The 20,346-nt window shown below is 43.3% G+C and overlaps 1 protein-coding gene across 5 annotated transcripts in view; it reads right to left on the bottom strand.

The window, feature by feature from the left end:
• LOC147628669 (dihydrofolate synthetase-like) overlaps positions 1–14,205 on the bottom strand; it is a 42,096-nt gene extending 27,891 nt beyond the window's left edge. Inside the window, exons 1-3 of one of the 5 annotated variants that reach the window (XM_086813888.1) lie at positions 13,850–14,205; positions 13,236–13,373; positions 12,613–12,710 (exon numbers count right to left, since the gene is read on the bottom strand). In XM_086813888.1, the coding sequence (XP_086670014.1) occupies positions 12,613–12,710; positions 13,236–13,358 (221 nt within the window). In that variant the 5' untranslated portion in view covers positions 13,359–13,373; positions 13,850–14,205. Of the gene's footprint in view, positions 1–67; positions 179–12,612; positions 12,711–13,235; positions 13,714–13,849 lie in introns of those variants that run through there. The other 4 variants (XM_086813889.1, XM_086813886.1, XM_086813887.1 and 1 more) reach the window with 4 other exon arrangements.
• Between the last annotated feature and the right edge of the window lie 6,141 nt (positions 14,206–20,346).

Below are 20,346 nucleotides of genomic sequence, written 5' to 3'. Positions count from 1 at the left end.
GTGAGCCAGAGGCCGTCCCCTCTTGTGGTAACGCCCGTAGCGGCGTTACGGATATGTAACACCAACTTTATAATGCATGCCCTCGCCAAAAGCACGAAAAACTGTGAAGCCTTTGGAAGAAGCAACTCACCCAGAGCTTCTAGGTGTTCTTTTCTGTAACCGCTCCTTACAGGAGGGCCTGCAATTCGGAAGACAAAATACACATTTTTAAAACACTTAACTAATACCAACAATGGACATTATTAACAACATTAAAACTGAAAATGACCAATAACACTTGACACCAACACTGGGGCCGGAAAGAGTGCCCCCCCCTCCCCCTCCCTCAATACATTTGTATTTCTTGGAGTATTTATATGTACAAGTATCACGGGCCAATAGGCCAGATTTCTCCTCACATGGAGTGACAGATTTCTCCTCACATGGAGTGAATACAACTCAAACAATTGGGTACTTGTCGATGAAATCTGGACAGTTGAAGAAGACCTAAATCACAAGCACACTCCCCCCTTCACACTGGGTGCACACCTGCCTTTCACTGGTCTTCCGGGACCGTGCACCAACAGACACGCCCGTACTAGCATAGACAAAGAGGTACACCGCGGAGGGAACATTGCGTGGTTCTCCCAGATAAGCTTTGCTCCCAGATTCCCTAGTGTTTCTAACCTTCACTAGCTCTCACAAATTCTGAAGACGCGCGGTTAGCACCACTACTCACGGAAAAACTAACCACACTAGGAAAACTTTCTAAGCATAGCTAACATAAACATACTTTGTTCCTGCTATGCACAAAACTTAGAGAAATCTTTGAACTTAATTTAGCAAATTTTAAGTTTACACAAATAAGAAACATGAGGCACCTAGTACAGCAAGTATAAGTCCTGGTACAGCAAATACAATTTGGTACAACATATGCAATATGGTACAACAGATACAATTCAAGTACTACAGGTATGATTCAAGTACAATTTCGGTATTGGACAAGTACAACACAAGTACTGGGCAAGTACAACACACGTGTAATCTGCAACAAGTACAGGGTAGGTACAATACTTACAACAAGTACAATCAGCCAAGTACAAGGCAGGTGCAGTACTTGCAGCAAGTACAGCAGTAGATTCAGCACATGGGTAATCTGCAACAACAGGTACAAGGCAAGTACAATAGCAGGTACAGGTGAAGTACAACAAGTGGGTACAGCTAAGAGACGGGTACAGCAGTCGGGTATAATCCGGCGGATCCAATGCAAGCGGATACAGCTGCGATAGAGCCAGGCGACAGAGCGAAGGTACAACACACGATGGAGAGAAAGAAGCCAACCCCCACCACCCACATGGGGAATCATACTAAATGTTTCATGCAAAACCTTTTCCAAAGGTTATAAAACCTTAATACCTATTTAACACTTATGGACACCATCCAAAGAGAATGTCCAACCCCTTTTTTAAATGTGTGTGAACACGTTAGCTTATAAACATTAAAATCCATAGCTTATGGATTTTACATTTTAAAAGAGCCAAAATGGTAATACTTACCACCTGTTCACACGCCACACCAATGTGTCAGCAAGCAACACTCCCACGGTACACTGGGAGCGCTCCATCCAGTGTACTGGCACGGCAAAACAAGCAAACACACGCAAACAAATCATGCGAAAACAAGTTTATGCATGCAATTATAAAACGCTTGCATGTGGGTGACCAGTGTGGGTAGGTCCACACTCACTTAAGTGGGGCTTCCCACCTTGGCTCCTAAGTGGGTGCCCAAAGGACGTGCCCACTTTTAAGTGGGTGTGAACCTGTAACCTTATAAATCAAAAGGTTAGAAATAAAGTATTAAAACAACATGTGCGATAAACTTACCACCTGTTCACATAAACCAAAACTCGTCAGAATACAGAGCAGACTTCACGACTCATTGGCAGGCGTCCCTGCTCAGTAAGTAACACGTCAAGCAGGCAAACACAAAAGTACATGTCATGCGAAAACAGTTTCAAACATGCAAAACATGTGTGCATGTGCAAATAGTAACATGGACATATCTCCCGTTCATGGAACAAGTACAAAATATCTGTCGGCACAAAACTGGCACGACGTAAAACATAAAAACCTGGTCTTCCTATGGAGTGACAGTCCCATAGGTAAGACACAGTTCCAGGCACGAGTCTCCCTATGGTGTGACAGTCCCATAGGCAAAACACGGCACGAATACTGGCTCTTCCATGGGGTGACAATCCCATGGGTCGAACACAGTCCAGGTCATACACGGGTGGCACCAATCTGGCTCCCGTCCATACGGCACCATCCTGCTAACACACGGGTGGCACCAATCTGGCTCCCGTCCATGTCAGCAAAATACTCGCCTCTTCACATGAGACACCGGCTTGGCCTCAAGTGAACAAGACGCAAAAACTGGAGATGGACCAAATGGTCGGCCAATTGGTGACATCCCCCCGGGCTTCTAAAGAGTTGTCCTCAACTGAAAAGCCTCAAGATATGCCTGCAACAACTGTGGATAATCAACAAAATAGTCCTCATTTACCCACTTTGCATCAATAGGCAAATAATTCTTAAACTTCACAAGGTATCTCCAGGAAAGCTTTCCTGCACGTAGCTTTCTCTCCTTGTGAAAAACAATCTGTTCTGGCTGGAGGATCTCCTCAAGCTCTTCAATTTCTGGTGGATCTTCTGTGACAGGCTCATCAGGATCTGGCCCCACATATTTCCGAAATAGACTCACATGAAAAGTATTGTGAATCTTCCAGTGACTAGGTAAAGCAAGCCTGTATGACAATTCATTGATCTTGTGAATCACCTTGAAGGGTCCATAATAGCGAGGAGAAAGCTTAGGATATGATCCTTCTCGTCCTGGCCTCTTCCGAAGCCTAGCCTTCTCAAATTTCAGCAAAACCCAATCACCTTCTTTGACTTCCATGTCCCTTTATTGCTTGTCAGTAGCCATTTTATGCTTATCCTGAGATCTTGCAATGGCTGTCCGGACCTGACCAAAGGCAACATCCAAGTCACGAACATATTCATCAGCTGCAAATATCTCATCCTTGGTACGAAGGATGGGTGGCAATACCACTATGCCATAGATAATCTCAAACGGAGCCTTTCCCGTGGAAGCATGGATCGTATTGTTGTAGGCAAACTCAACAAGTGGAAGATACTTCTCCCATGCACTCTTTTGATCTGCCACATAACACTGCAATAAATCCAACACAGCTGAATTTGCAGCTTCACTTTGGCCATCCGTTTGGGGATAGTAAGCTGATGAAAACTCAAGCTTAGTACCCATATTATCAAATAAAGCCCTTCAAAAGAGGCTTGTAGTCCTGGGATCTCTATCCCCAACAATGGATTTAGGCATACCATGATGCTTGAAAATATTAGCAAGAAAAAGCTTTACCATATGATCAGCTTTAATGGTTTTCTTGACGGGCAAGAAATGAGCTTGCTTGCTAAACCTGTCCACAATGGTCCAAATAGCATCATTCCCATGCTGGGATCTAGGCAAATCCATAATAAAATCCATAGTAATGCTTTCCCAAGGTTGCGAGGGAATAGGCAATGGCTGAAGCAAACCTGGAGGTTTTTGCCTATCAAATTTCACTTTTTGGCAAGTAATACAAGCACGCACATAAGCCTCAATGTCTATACGCATGCTCGGCCAAAAGAAATACCTCTGAATCATGCGAGTAGCAGGCATGATACCTCGATGACCAGCATATGGTGGAGCGTGACATTCGTCCATAACCTTTGGACGCAAATCCTTCACCACACATAGGCAATTATCCTTCATAAGATAACCCTCGTTGATAACATAAGAGGCATGTGAATGACCAGCCAACAAATCAGTCCATATATGGCAAAAATCAGCATCCAAGTGATACAGATCTCTCATAGCAGATAAGTCTCCATGAGAGGCCACTGAGACTGCAGCAACATAAGGCCTCCTGGATAGTGCATCGGCCACTACATTTTTTCTTTCCTGGAGTATGCACAATCTGAAAATGAAACATGGAAAGAAAGTTTGCCATTCTCATCTGCTTCTCTGAAAGCTTTGTTTGAGATAGAAAGTATCTCAAGCTTTGATGATCTGTCTTGACTACAAATTCAACCCCAAGAAGATAATGTTTCCATATCTTTAAGGCGTGAATTACAGCCAAAAGCTCTTTCTCATAGATATCCATATGAAGCTCAACATCATGCAAACGACGGCTCTCGTATGCAACTGCATGCCCTTCTTGATTTAGGACAGCTCCTATGCAATCACCACAAGCATCACATTCAACCACGAATGACTTGTGCAAGTCAAGGACAATCAAAACGGGTCCACATATGATAGCATGCTTGAGCTGCAAGAAAGCATCCTATTCCTTTGAAGTCCATTTGAAAGCAGTTTTCTTCTTCGTGAGATCATGTAGAGGAGTGGCAATCATAGCAAAATGCCTTATGAAACGCCTATAGTACGAACATAATCCCAGAAAACTACGTACTTGATGTACGTTTTGCAATTCGGGCCAATTACGAATGGTCTCTATCTTTGCAGGATCCATTGTAACTCCATTCTTAGATACAATGTGTCCCAGATAATGAATCTCTGAAAGGAAAAACTCACTTTTCTTGGCATTGATGAAAAGTTTATGCTTGCGTAACTCTTCGAACACTATGACCAAATGAGTTCTGTGTTCCTGCTCATTCTTGGAGAAAACCAAGATATCATCAAAGAAGACTCCTATGAACTTGCGATGGGGTCGGAATATCCTATCCATCATACGATTAAAAGGAGCAGGAGCATTGGTGAGACCAAAAGGCATTACCAAAAATTAATATAATCCGAAGACTGTCCTGAATGCAGTCTTATGGACATCTTGTGGCACCACGCGTATCTGGTGATAACCACTCTTCAAATCAAGTCTGCTAATACAAGCCGAACCATCAAGCTTATCCAAAATATCATCAATACGTGCAATTGGGAATCTGTTCTTGATGGTAAGCTTGTTTAAAGCTCTATAGTCCACACACATGCGGAATGATCCGTCCTTCTTTTGAACAAGAAGCACAGGAGAGCAGTAAGGTGAGGAACTGGGCTGAACCAAACCTTTCTCTAAAAGCTCGTTTACCTGCTTCATGATTTCTTCTTGTTGTGCAGCACTCACTCGGTATGCGGGTTTGTTAGGTGGAGAACTACCTGGCACAAGATCTATGCGGTGATCTTTGGGCCTTTGGGGAGGTAATTCACCTGGCAATGAATCAGCAAAACAGTCGTTGAATGCATGAAGAAAATTCAGCCTATCATTAGACATAGCATCCACATTTTGATGATTTGGTACAAGGCTATCACGAACAAAAACCAAGTACGCAGAAAGACTCTTTTTCATTGCTTTATTAATTTGGATGTGTGATGCAAGCGGGATGGAATCCCCTTCTTTGCCAGCATCAATAAAATGCATGCGGCCTTTATGAATAAAAGAAATCATATTGGACTTGTAGTCTTTGCGGAGCTCAAGCCTATGGTGCCATGGCTTGCCCAATAATACATCACATCCATTGAGTGGAGCAACTAGGAAATGCTCATTATCAAGGTAGCCCTGGATATGGATGCGCAACTTCCCTATCAATGGGATAACCTGCACCTCTTTACCAATAAATGCAGCTTCGGCTTGAATCTGAGGTCCCATGTTCTCAACCTCAATACCCAATGCAGCTGCCATTTGCATAGAGATGAAGTTATTAGTGGCACAGTCATCAAACATGAATAAGGCGGGCTGATCCTTGATTTGCCCCCAAGCCTTGCAAACCATTCGCTCTTTTGCATCATGACCTGTATTTCCTTGCACATCAAGAACTGCATGTACATTAGCCTTGGTCTGCTTGTCCTCGTGCTTTGGTTTGCGATCTGGGCATTGTCGAAACATGTGGTCTTTGCTACCACAAGAAAAGCATTTTCCATCCTTGGCATATTGCTCTCTTTGCTCCGGGGTTAAGCCGAATTTGTTCTTCCTTGGGCCTTGATCTCTAGATGTGTTATTTTCAGCTTTACCACCCTTGTAGGTATCCCGGAAGTTCTTTTTAGGTGGCTGTCCACCCTTTTGCAGATTTGGGACAGCCTTGTCCTTCCCCTTTGAACCTCCTTGTTCCTGTTTAATCTTGAGCACCAATTGCTCCGTAGCAAGAACAGAAGCTGTGAGCTGTTGCAAAGTATGTTTCGGGTGCAATTCAATGCCCGAACGATATGCTGGTTGTAGTCCAGAGCGAAACTTCCTTTTTCTTTCATCCTCGGTGATTTGCATAAAGGGAGTCACTTCCAACAACACTTTCCAGAACTTGTTAACATACTGTTGCACGCTTTCATTATCTCTTTGCTCCAGCCTGTCCCACTTTTGAGTGAGAGTTTGCTGCGCATTTGGTGGCAAAAACTGAGCATAGAATCTGTCTTTAAATTCCTTCCAAGTGGAAATGGGATCCTTGGTGATCTTTTCAGTGATCCACCAATGAGCAGCAGTCCCTTTCAAAAACATGCTAGCATGACGTACCTTTGACTTTTCTAAAAAGTCCTCATCGCTAAAAGCAATGTCGAACTGTGCCACAAATGCTAACACTTTAGAAGCATCATGTTCACCATGAAATACATCAAACTTGACAGATTTGTCACCTGCTTTGAATTCCTTGAGCTTTCTGGCTCATGGTCTTCTCTTTTTCTTTTTCCCTTGTCCAACGGGGCAGCCCTATCTGCATGGGCTCCATGGGCCGTCATAGAAGTTTCATGAGGCACGGTGGCATGTGCTCCACGAACTTGAAACTCAGATGCATGTGACTTACCTGCATAAGGCAGTGTCTCTCCATGAGACAACTCAGAAGGCAAAATTTTTCTGGAAGCAGACTTGTCACCCTTACCATGAGATACATGTCTTGCATGCACGTGACTTTCATGCCCTCCATGAGCACTGGCATACATATATCTGTCAGGCTTTGTGCCTTGTGGAGAAGATGCATGTCGAGAGGTGACTGTCACCTCTTCCTTTTGCATAAAAGATTTCAGCCTTTGAGATGTGGGATCTCCATGCTTTAGACGAGGTGGATTTCTGAATTTCAGCTCTCCGTCATCCCCCTCTTTGATATCACCTTTGCGGAGGAGGTAGGCAAGTGCCAACTCCCTTGGTTTCTTGCCCACTTCCCGTGCCATGGACTCAAAAGTTACATCTACCATTGCATCAGCCTTCCTGGCTTCAATAGCACTTTGCACATGGGGATCTTCATGCAGAAACTTTAACTCTTGCTCTTGAGCCTGCAAAAGTTTTCTCATATGTTCCATTTCAGTCCTCATAGCATCAGGCTCTTGTTCAAGCATAACTGTCTTTCCTGGAAAGAGTTGACCCTTTGATTCACTATCATTAACCCTTTCAAGGGGCTTGTGTCTTCCTCGCAGGGCATCAGACCCACGAGAGGCACTAGATGGACCCCTCGAATTAGGCACTTCCAAAGGGTTGCCTTGGCTGTCCATTGTGTTTAAAGTGTGCTAAAAGCGGGATGTCCAGTACACAGGTTCGTTTCCCCACTAGGAAGAGGGAAACAACCGTGCTCTGATACCAATGAAACCGATCCCGTCAAGTGGAAAGACTCTGTTGGACACCCACACGCTTAATAGCACAACTTTAAAACCACAATTTGAAATGGACAACTTAATATAACTTGAAATTGAAATGAAATGAAATGGAAAGCACTGGGGCCGGAACGGGCCGACCCCCCATATATTTATTGGGAGTATTTAATAAATACAATGCTCCATGGGTTCCAAGAACCAGATGATGTCCATGTACATATGAAAACAGTACCAAACAAATAGATTCGAAGTCGACATTCGAAGTAGACGCTCGAAGCAGAATGACAACTAGCGTGGTCCAATCTCTACGGTCCTGTGCTTTCATTGGACTCCGCGGAGAGCGCCTCACTGGTGTTCCGAGACCACGCACAAACAGGCACTCTCGTACTAACGCCTGGCTCTCCCGATCTCAACACCTCTAGACCGAGGTTCTCCAATAGAGCTTGGACTACCCGGCACCGAACGGGTGTTACCGTGGGAAAAGAATCCCTTAACAGATTTAACACAAAGTACTTTATTTAAATCTGAAAATTCACTTACTTGTGGATGGCAAAGGAAGTCCAATATCCATATGTGCAGTTACTTTGAGGGAAACACTGAGATGAGCCACTTGAAGACGGAAGACGCCGCCTTTGGAAAGGAAGTGCAACCTGAATAGCTGGAGTGTGGCTTGCTGGTGGTGGAACAACAGCCCGGCTGCAGAGTGCAGCGTATTGGAGAAGTACGCCCACGGTCTACTGGTAATGGTCACAAAACTGGCTGCTATTGTATGCTGCTGAATATGGCCCACGTTTGCTTGCAAAAGAACAAGGCAACGCAGCCTGTGGGTAAACAGCCGCCATATAAAGAGCTCAGCCGCCTGTGAGAAAAGGGACGCCTGGCTGCTGTACACAGGCGCCTGGGACTGCAGCCTATGTGGGTATTCGCAGCCTGTGCAGTTCAGCTACGCCTGGCTGCAACTTGCGCAGCCCACCTGTAGGAGGGGAGACTCAATAGCATGTGGAGAAGCAGTCGCCTGAGAGAGAAGAAGCAGAGGTAGCCGCCTGGTTGCTGTAGGAGCAGAAGCGTAGGAGATGGTCGCCGATTCTTGATCTTCACGAAGATGGTGGAAGCGGGTGATGATCACGCTTGAAGGAGAAGGTTTTTTTTTATAAAATTAAAGTGGGGTTACACTATAGTGATTTCCACGCTTGCTTGTGGGTGACCAGTGTGGGTAGGTGACCATGCCCACCCCCACACTCACTTAAGTGGAGCACCCCACCTTCGCCCCTAAGTGGCTGCCCAAAGGAGATGCCCACTTTTAAGTGGGTGTGAACTTGTAACCTTATAAATCAAAAGGTTAGAAATAAAGTATTAAAACAACATGTGCGATATACTTACCACCTGTTCACATGCACCAAAACTCGTCAGAATACAGAGCAGACTTCACGACTCACTGGCAGGCGTCCCTGCTCAGTAAGTAACACGTCAAGCAGGCAAACACAAAAATACATGTCATGCGAAAACAGTTTCAAACATGCAAAACATGTGTGCATGTGCAAATAGTAACATGGACATATCTCCCGTTCATGGAACAAGTACAAAATATCTGTCGGCACAAAACTGGCACGACGTAAAACATAAAAACCTGGTCTTCCTATGGAGTGACAGTCCCATAGGTAAGACACAGTTCCAGGCACGAGTCTCCCTATGGTGTGACAGTCCCATAGGCAAAACACGGTACGAATACTGGCTCTTCCATGGGGTGACAATCCCATGGGTCGAACACAGTCCAGGTCATACACGGGTGGCACCAATCTGGCTCCCGTCCATACGACACCATCCTGCTAACACACGGGTGGCACCAGTCTGGCTCCCGACACCGCCTGGCCTCAAGTGAACAAGACGCAAAAACTGGAGATGGACCAAATGGTCGGCCAATTGGTGACATCTGCTCATTATGTGAGGGCTTCAAGACAAGACCTCAAATATCAGCATGACACTTCAAAGAAAAATAAAATGCTAACTCGAAGCATATTATAAGATGTAAGCCTCATAAACGAAGAGAAACCGTACAAAATGTTATAATGAATGAACATCACAAAGGCACATACACAAACAACATATTGAAACTTGAATAAAAACATCAACCTTCACCTCATTCCTGTGGGGCAAGAATATGTTTTTCCATTCTTGAGTGGTACTGGAAACTATGATCAAAGACTGTGAAGTCTCCCTCCCTGATAAACTGGGCAGAATATTCTATAACTTGGATTTAGTTCAAAGTATGTTGAACAGCTGCTATTCACATAAGGTCCCATTCACAAAGCAAGGTTGATGTCTTATTTTTCTATGTATGTTTAGACTCCGATTTTGCACCAGAAATTTGTGGCAAGTGTGTTTTGGCCTCCATCCGAGAGTGTGAGGGTGTTCGCATTGAGTATCAATAAGTGGTTGTTCAAAATTGCATGATTCCGAACATTGTTTTTTACCATGCATAGTATATAGATTTGTGTACAGATAGTGTTGGCACATGTATATGTGCTTGTGGCTACATGCATAGTTGTTAGGTATGAAAATACAGTTCGAAAATTCGATCCAAAAATTCAATACAAAAATGGGAATTTTAAATTTGAGAAAACAAAAGTTCAATAGAGATACAATCCACTTTGAAGACATGTAAATTCACTTTTAAAAATGGATCTCCCTTGTTGAAATCCACTCACACATAGTGGTAGTGCACCTCAATGTGCTCGAAGCAAGCATGCAAAACTAAATCTGTGCATACAAGAGCTGACTATTGGTATAGATAGTCGTAGGACTATCCTATGGGATGAGAAGGTCATGAAGTAGCCTCTTAGTCTCCACACAGCCTATTGTCGTTGTGAAACCTGCCCTGTACTCAGCTTCACAACAAGTGGATGTAGCCACAGTGGGTTGTTTCTTGCTACGCCAAGAAATACATGCATCACCCAAGTACAAGCCATTCCCACTAGTGGAATGACGAGTGTCACCGCCACCAGCCCAATCAGAGTCTGCAAATGGATGAAGTTGAAAAGGTCTAACCCCCCAAGGAAAGAAGAGGCCATAGTCGAGGGTGCCTTGACCATAGCAAGTAATCCTCTTCAACAATGCCCAATGCTTCATTCCGGGACAATTCATGACCCTGCTACTAGTGACAAAGACTGAGCACTGTATGTCGGGGCATGTGTTTGTTGCCAAATACATAAGGCAACCTACTATTCCACAATATGTATGGACATTAAAGTCATCTCTAGCATCCAAGTGAATACAAAAGTGTGTAGAAAATGTGAGGGACATGGCTTTAAATAGGCTTAGGTGTATGCCTCTCAATAAAGTCACTTAACCGACTTTATGGGAAAAGTAACCAATTGAATGCAAACCTTAGTCCTACTACAATGAGATGCACCAAATTCTAACAAGGGCGGTTGCAATTCCAATGAGAGAAAATGTGACACTCCATGTGCATCGATGCAACATCAACAATTGTAGGCAGCACGGTGGTTGCCGATGGTGTCAGAGTCAACATAAGTAGCTGAGGTGGTAGTGTCGGGCCAATTAACAAACTTGCAATAATAGACCTATCAATCATCCTCTCGAAAGGGTGTGAATAGACACGTTCCCTTTCTCATTCTCATCATATAAAGTGTTCTAACCTTGCCCTACTCTCTTGGCGTTTCTAGAGTAGTGTGAGCATAAGGGCAAGCTTCAGCAAGCGTTTTTGTTCGTCCATTGTATAGTGCTTAGGATATCAGCAACCCATACTCATAAAACAATTGCATTTTGGCACCTACGTGTGTATGTGTGTTAAGCATTCCTTACATGCATCTCTGTCTCTAATCTAATCACACTTAACCTAAAGCGTACCACAAAATTATCATGCATCATTACTATGAGATAGGACTCAAGCTCGCACATGTACCAACCCATCCTTACCCACTTCACCTTTATTTATGCATAACCTAGACGGCAAGTCAGTATTGCAAATTGCAATGCAAGGATTGTAAGACCTTACTCCCTCTAATCTTCTCATGACTCAATGTAGCAACAGAAGATCATCGGCGGCATCACTCTTGCGCGTTTCAAAAGCATGGTGTTCCCAAGCATAGCAAGACCTTACTCCTCTACACCTTTCATGACTCTGTCTTGGCCTTGAGACAGCGGGAGATAATTAACAACATCACAGCCTGGCACATTTCAGAAGCATGGTGTTCCCAAGTCAATATTGAGCACACCCAACCTCATTCATAATCTTATGAGACATTGTATTCGACTCAAAGTGATTTACACACCATGTCCTCAACATCAATTCTTATACCCATTCTTTCTTTGTACCTGTCCCCCTTGTATTAGACTCTTGCATTTAGAGGTACGGATCCATAAAGAAAGCTTTCTCAGGCATAGCTGATTTCATCTTCATCTTTTGGCTATATGTAACAATTGCGGGCCAATTGTGTTCAAGTACTCCGACCCATTTTCAATATAGAACACAAGGTTGAGCAGAGAAAATATCAACTTTCCTTCAAATTTGAGTGTATAGGAGTGGGCCAATTGTGTGCAGGCGCTCCACCTTACACAAGGTTGTGCAGAGAAATATCAACTTTCCATCAATTTGAGTGTATAGAAGCCTTCAACAGATTTTAAAAAATCTTACATGTGCTTCTCACTCTAGACTTGCATAGCCCTGTCGGAAAACCGTTACACAACTAGGAAAAGCTTTGAGAATGTTTTGCCTTCATCATGACGAGCACAAATTTAAAAAAGAATTCATATGCAATGCGCTTATGTGATAAGAATCTTTGATATGACATACATGCTTGTTTGCTATTTGAGAAGATTGATTTGATTATATTGCTATGTAGAAATAGCACGATTAAGTGAGTTTTAATGTTTTCTTAGATTAAGTTATATGATTAAGATATGGCTAGATTCGGGACCGTCACAGCCTTGTTGAGCTACCTTGGCGTGCTTCCTATAAGGCTGGCTTGTCAAAGCATGTGATACCTTGTATAGAAGCCCACACAGTAGCCTTGAGCCCGTAAGATATTGCTGATAAATGTTAAAGTGGAGCCTTTGCCCTTGAAGCCAGCAACATGAACAACCTATACAAAAGGACTATTGTCATCATAACAAAAAGGTGTTTACACTAGAGAGTGAGAGAGAGCAGGTGTGTGGTAATGTGTGCATATGCGTGCGCAGCCACGTGCACACACACACACCCGATAAGGGAAGAGAGGAACACCAATTAGGGTGTGTACTATTTTCCTTGTGTGAGCACCTAGCCATCATCTGCATGTTACTTTTTCATGTTTGCAATCATACGCATGTGCACACGCACCGTGTGTGTGTGTGTGTGTGTGTTGGGAGGGGGGGAAGGGGAGAGCCAGAGTGTGTAACGGTCCATAACCATAAGTTTGAACATAAGAGCTGCAACGGGAGGGATACAAAATGTTTCCGAAAAACTGCATGAGTTTGAACATAAGAGCTGCCCATAACCACAACAAGGCAGAGAATGCAACGAAAGACAGGGACAGATGTCATTTCAATAATGTGTTCAAAAGACTGCATGTGAGAACTTGAACCCATACGAGAGAGAGAGAGAGAGAAAGAGAGAGAGAGAGGTGTACCGGGTATTTGGAGAGCCGGTCACCTAGGGCAACGAGGAGGCAGCGCATTCTAGCGAGGTCAAAACCATCAGGCTCCTTTGGGCACTCCAAGCTTCTCATAGTACTCCAAAAACTCCATAACATCGAGAGCTCCTTCCCCTGCATTTCCAGCTTTTATAAGCGATCTTGCACTAACCATGCCATGGCTGCAGAGGGGCATTGTTCTTCTGAAAGAGAGCAAGCGGGGGCCGTAAAAGAGGTTGCTGGGAAGGAAGATGTGAGGGACTGGAAAGCTGCTCTCATCAGCCTGCTCCTACCTGTTGAGATGTATCACTCTCTCTATCAGACACGGATACAATCTCACACACACATACAGTATACTCTCTCTCTCTCTCTCTCTCAACATGTAGACCTGCAAGAAGCCTTGCTTCAGACAGGCGATTCTAAAGAAGAGATTAGACTAACCTTCTTTTGCTAAGCGCTTTTTAAAAAAATCCCGCTTCAAAAGCGCAAGTAGCGATGCAAGTTCATAATTATTTCAATATCGGTCGGTATTATCCTTAGGCATGGCATGGCATGGCATGGCATGGCTTGCAGAAAAACGTTTTTTAGAGAGACAGTTTCAAGAGAAATACCTTTCAATAAGACCGTTGAGATGACATGAGTGCAGATTCTACTGAAGATTAAACGCATCTGTCCGCGAGAAACACCTCTAAAGGGTAGCTTGCCCTAGAAGCCTGTAAAAAGGCCCTGCTTGTATCATTTTGCCATGGTGAATGAAGTGAATAGAGAGAGAGATTTTGAGTCTTCTTGCAAGAATGGTCGCTGTGAACCCTTGCCTCCCTCTCGTGTTTAGTCGTGTTGTTTAAGCTTGTTAATTTGTGGTTAAGCACGTTAGGGGTTTTGTGTTGGAGTGCGATTCAGGATTCAGTGAAGTTGTCTTGCCCAACCCCTTATTAGCGTGTTGAAGCGATACAATGCATCTTGCTAAACGACTAATCCCGCGTTTAATAAAACAAGACGACAAAGACATAAGATTAAACATCAACGTGATTAGAGAAAACAACTGGCTAGGATTAGGGTTGGCCAAAGGACCTTTTTCACATTTAGGGTGGCCCTTTCCTTATCTAAGGGTTGTTATCGGCCAAACCGGCATTTCGGCCTTCAACATATTCCTCTTTAGTTTCAAGCTCAATTTGGTAATACCCCATCACACACCATGCAAATTAACACCAAAAAATATGAGTCAAAAGTGCAGTCTAAATCTAAACGCCGCACACTCGAGGGGAAGACAAGTGCGCAGAGCGCTATTCTCCCTAGTTATGAATAATCACGGAAAGAAACGCCCTCCTTTCCGTTAGCGAGGGGGACTCCTAGTGTTAGGAGCCGAGTTGGAGTTTCCCGTGTTGGAAGCGAGCTTTGAGAAAAAGATTGGAGCTTACATATGCGATCGTTGAGTTGTAAGGGGGTTCTTTGCTCAACTTGAAGATCCTTTTTATGGAAAGACCAAATTCTACAAGAATATCAAAAGTTTCAGAGTCATTCTCGTATGTCTACATGCTAAAATTGAAAAATTAATAGTTTATCAACATCTTTATATAAAATGCTTAGCATCGATTTATATGCTGCCAATTGCAGAGAGAGAGAACAAAACCATACGCATGCTTCCCCAACTATACATTACATGTAAACGACATGCATCGAGCAAGCCTAACCAAGTGGTAAAATCTATTTGCATTGGCATGGTACCTAGAATACTTTCTACCTTGCTAAAGTTCCTTGCACGTCCCAAATGCAATTAGTGCATTCCTCAAGACCATAGCGCCATGCCCATCATGGTTTTGCAGCAATCCTTTTCTTGTAATCTCACCCATGAATTTGTTTCGCCTTGTCAGGCGCTCCTAAGGTGCCACACGCTTTCAAAATGCAAGCAAAAGTCACTCTATATGGAAAGAGACCGTCTCACCACATTTGTTCATAGTAGTTGAAAGCATTTGGGCTACGCCCCAGTCGAGCATATCCTATAATTAGTACTTTACTTGAAGAGCATACTCCCTTACTATTATGCATGCTCAGTAAATCTTTTAGTGCACCATATATTGCATACATGAAAATAGGATAAACTCTCTCTTTTGCTTATGTGAAAACACAATGACACCCTAGCCTTCGCACACACACATACATGCATGCATGTACAACACAAAAAATGAATAATTTCCCTAAGGCACAACAAATAAAATAAGTTGTCCCATTTATATCATCAAACTAAAATAATATTAGATTATGGATTCTGAGTAAAGAGAACATAAGAGAGAGAGAGTGTGTCGTAGAGAAAAGAGACACTGTGAGAGAGACATGGAACAAAAAGCTTGTGTGTGTGTGTGTGTGTGTGTGTGTGTGAGAGAGAGAGAGAGAGAGAGAAAGAAAGAGGGGGGGGGAGAGAGAGAGGGCGAGCATTTTCAAGCTTTAATCTTCCCCTCCACACATCACCCCCTTGCGTTTTTGTATTTTGAAGCTAGTGACAATATATAGACCTCGGCAGCAACACCACACACCGACTTCTTTGCTTGTCCCCTCAAAAAAATGAGAGAGAGAGAGAGAGAGAGAGAGAGAGAGAGAGAGAGAGAGAGAGAGAGAGAGAGAACCTATCGCTCTGATACTCACGAAATTTGGTTTGTGTGTGTGCATGTGTGGGGCAGGGTATCGTGGATCGATCCCTGTTTCCAACTCCCATCCGCTTGGTACCAAAATCAAAAACATATTGCATTCAAAGAAAAAAAGTAATAAAAACTCGAATCGAAGGCCCCATTCACACTGGGGGAGAAAAGATGATGGGCGGAAAAAGAACCTTTCGGCCTATCTAGGCTAGACACAGAGGGACCGCCATGTTAAAATAAGGCACAAACGCTTCCAATTCATTTTGAACTCTAAACCTCGTCCCCACAACTCACTCTCTCATACCACCAAGCTAATGCTTGTTGTGTATGTGGAGTTATAAAATATAAAGTGTCCTGCAGTGTAGAACCTTCCAACCTATCTAGGCCGAACACAAAGGGATAGCCATGTTAATAAGGCACAAATGCTTCCAATTCATTTTGAACTCTAAACCTCATCCCCACAACCACTCTCTCATACCACCAAGCAATGCTTGTTGTATATGTGGAGTTATAAAATATAAAGTGTCCTACCGTGTAGTGTGAAATGCACACCCTACGACCACACCCTCATCTCCATTTTTCCCCACTTGGTGACTGAATTTGAATGGGGCATAAACAAAGCATCGTTCTAGCTCTAAAAATAGTGCCTTAGAAAAAGTAAAACATCTATTTGGAATTCTCTCTCTCTCTCTCTCTCTCTCTCTCTCTCTCTCTCTCTCTCTCTCTCTCTCTCTCTCTCTCTCTCTCTCTCATGCACCTTACCTGTTTCGAACCCACAAGTTCTAGTTGGAGGAGGCTCATGAGAGTAGCTTTACAAGCCCTCACATCTTCCTTCCCAGAAACCTCTTTTATAGGCCCTCGCTTGCCCTCTTTCAGAAGAATAATGCCCCTCTTCTGCAATGGCATGGTTAGTGCAAGATTTCTTGTAAAAGATAGACATGCAAGGGAAGGAGCTCATGATGTTATGGAGTTTTTGGATTCTCTTAAGAACTATGATAAGCTTGGAGTGCCCATAGGAGCAGGAACAGAGTCCCCTGATGGTTTTGACCTCGCTAGAATGTGTCACCTCCTCTTTGCCCTAGGTGACCCGCTCTCCAAATACCAAATACTTCGTATCTCTCTCTCTCTCTCTCTCTCTCTCTCTCTCTCTCTCTCTCTCTCTCTCTCTCTCTCTCTCTCTCTCTCTCTCGTATGTGTTCAAGTTCTCACATGCAGTCTTTTGAAGACATTATTGAATGACATCTGTCCCTGTCTTTCTCATGAGGTGAAACTTCATGTTTGTGTTTGTTTCATTCTCTTCCTTGTTACATAGGTAGCATGATTCTCCAATTGAGGACATTAATAAGTGTCATGAAACGGTACTATAAAAGTTGTACATTATGAGATATTAGCCACCCAAGGCCTAATTAAGTAAATTTTGGGCGCCCAAGTGTGAATAAGGGCCAAATGTATATAAGGCATTTTCTCATAATGAAAAGACACAATCCCCTTTTGTGCTATAGAGAGCTCTTCTTTATGTCTTGAGAGAGATTGAGAGAGAGAGAGCATTCTAGCATTGTTTCTCTTCTATGTTTGCATGATTCATGCTTATGTGGGAGTGAGAGAGAGTGATTGCCTTATGTGACGGGCGAGCGACTCTACGGTGACAGCTTGGAGGTTTGGAGCTTAACAAGTGAGCTTGGAGGCCTCAAGGGACTTGTCAGCCTTTGTGGCGTCAGGATAAGGTTACCTATTTTTAGCAAGGCAATTTCGTGATTTGCGACGCTGATGTCGGGAGCGATTCGCGGCGTGAAGTTACAGAAAACGGCTCATGCCATGAACATTTTTCTATAGTTTCACGTGGAAACTTCCCACGTCGACTATTTATAATTTTGGGTACAGAATACTTATCCAACTGTTCCCAAAATGATTGTGCCACATTTAAGGAGTGGAATACAAGTTCAAGGCACAGTCAATGGCTCCTTTTTTTGTGAATTTTTAGAAAAGAAGAAAACAAAACACCAACCTGTTCATTGATGTTGATGCTTCTGCAAATATCAAAATTAACTAGGAAAAACAATGAAGCTCTATTCTAAGACCACTCCACCACACACATACACAACAACCACAACTAATTTCACACGATTTCTTACTTCCACACAAATCTTATCCATTCATTTTCTACACAATGCACTACGAGAATGCAAGGGCAATCATGAATCGCGGCAGAGATGGGCCGAGGAATGGTCAGAGAACTAGGCACTGCTCTAGAATCCCAACCCTCCTAGATGAAGCCACATATCATTTCCAAACTCATCCAAAAATTCTTTGGGGAGGATGGAGATCCTATCCAACACATGTAGAGATTTTTGAATCCACATGTGAAGCCTGCGGGCCTGTCAATGATGTGACAATGATTCATGCTTTCTCACTAACCCTGGAAGGGAAAGCGCATGAGTGGTTCCGAACCCTCAAGCCCGAGAATAAGGTTAACTTCACATGACTCAAGAATGTGTTTGTGCCCAGCTTTGCCAGAAGTGGTGATAGATGGAGCCCTGTGGCATAGTTGCATAATATCAAACAAAAGGAAGTGGAGTCGATGAGAGACTATGTGTCTCGACTTAAGCACTTAAATTCAAGGTACAAACTACGGGAGAGGTTAACTGACGATCAGTTATTGTCTTGCATCCGAAGAGGGATTAGAGACCACAAGATGCATGATTATCTGGTACTAGCCCGACCAGCTACTCTTGATGCATGTTACAAAAACTGGCGATTGAATATGAAGATAATATGTTGGAATTGCCCAATCGGAGGATGTCAGAACATCTTAAACTACGACTTCTCGTGTCTCGAGTCACCAAGAAATTGGAACTTGGAGGAGCAAGCAAGTCGAAAACATGACTGTGGACGAGCTTAGTAATGCTATACTAGAGAAATTGAGAGTAAAGGAGGGAAGAGAAACATATGGGCATGGGCATAACCATCTTTACCCCTGCAGGGAATTGGTGTGGTACTCTATGTGCAGATTGAATCACACTACCACCGAATGTCCACAATTAAGAGTAAGGCCATTACTCTATTGTGCACACTGGTGTAAAATTAGGGAATCATGACACTTCAAATGTGCAGATATCCAAGATTCCAAAATGTTGCACATTACTTAGAACTCCATTGGCTTTACTTGCGCCACCTGGACGACATATCACTTCTACTGCAGGACAACCCAACTCTTCCTACTTACATAGGGGGATGTTCTGAGTACAAGATGCTTCACCTCTGCCACCATCAGTTCTACCACCACAACCACCGTAGGCTAAAATCAACCAAGTATTGATTGAAGAGCCATCAGAAGATGTTGATGTGGTACGTGAAGTAGAACTTAGCGAAGAGTACTACGAGGAAACTGCGAAAGTCACGCCTGAATTCTACATCCTACAGAATAATATGCCAATACCTGTGTTTCAAACCACGGTACAGTGGAAGGGCAAGGACATGAACTCGAACATGAGGAGAGGACCGCTACAATGTTTTGGCTACGGAGGGCTGCATCGAATCACTGAGTGTCCAAATAAGAATATGGTTCATACGTACCAACCCCAACAAGTGACTACCACTACACCCAATGACATGCCAGTACTCACATGTACTAAATGTGGTATTGATCATTTGATCAAGGATTGTCCATACTGCACAAGTGGTTTGACTTCTACTACCAATCAAGCCACCATCCAAACCGTTAGTGTGCAGCCGGGAAATATCACACCACTCAATGTCCTGAAACGAGCCCAAGCTCAATTAGGAGACAAGGGAAAGAACCGAGCAGATGCGACTATTTCCAGTAACCCCCACCGCTTGTGTATTCTAAAAGTGTTATTTTTATTCTATGCATAGAAAAATGCATATTAGAAAATTTTTTATAATAAAAGGGTTATTGTCATTAGAATTAATTTCTATGCATAGAAAGATGCATATTAGGAATATTTTGATTATAAAAGTGTTACTTTCATCAAAATTGATTTTTATGCATAAAGAAATTTATATTTATTTCAAAAGAGTTATTCTCATCAATTTTGATTTTATGCATAGAACGATGCATTTTATTTTTATTTCAAAAGAGTTATTCTCATTAAAAAGCCACAGGAGAAGAGTGAAAAAAGTGGGTAAGGGTGACACAAGGGTCACAATCCAAGATGGATCCGAAGAAGATACAATCAACACCGGATCCACCCAATCAAGAGAAGAGGGGGATTAAAGGATCAACCACAAAGGGCTGGACCTAGGGGAGCAAAGGGAGAAACCAACAACTCCTAAAGGAGTCGGTGAGTATCCGAATGCCGATGAGGAAATAATAAAGCTCGAAGATGCCAGGGCCTTAGTCGAAGAATGCCAACGGCTTCATGAAGCCAAGCTAAGGGCTAACTGGGTAAAGCTTGAAGACGCCAGGGCCTTAGTCGAAGAATGCCAATGGCTTCATGAAGCCAAGCTAAGGGCTA

The sequence above is a fragment of the Cibotium barometz genome, chromosome 19 (genome assembly GCF_041138505.1).
Source record: "Cibotium barometz isolate CiBa-2024 chromosome 19, ASM4113850v1, whole genome shotgun sequence".
NCBI classification, from domain to species: Eukaryota; Viridiplantae; Streptophyta; class Polypodiopsida; order Cyatheales; family Cibotiaceae; genus Cibotium; species Cibotium barometz.
This window is presented reverse-complemented; position numbering and strand designations above follow the sequence as displayed.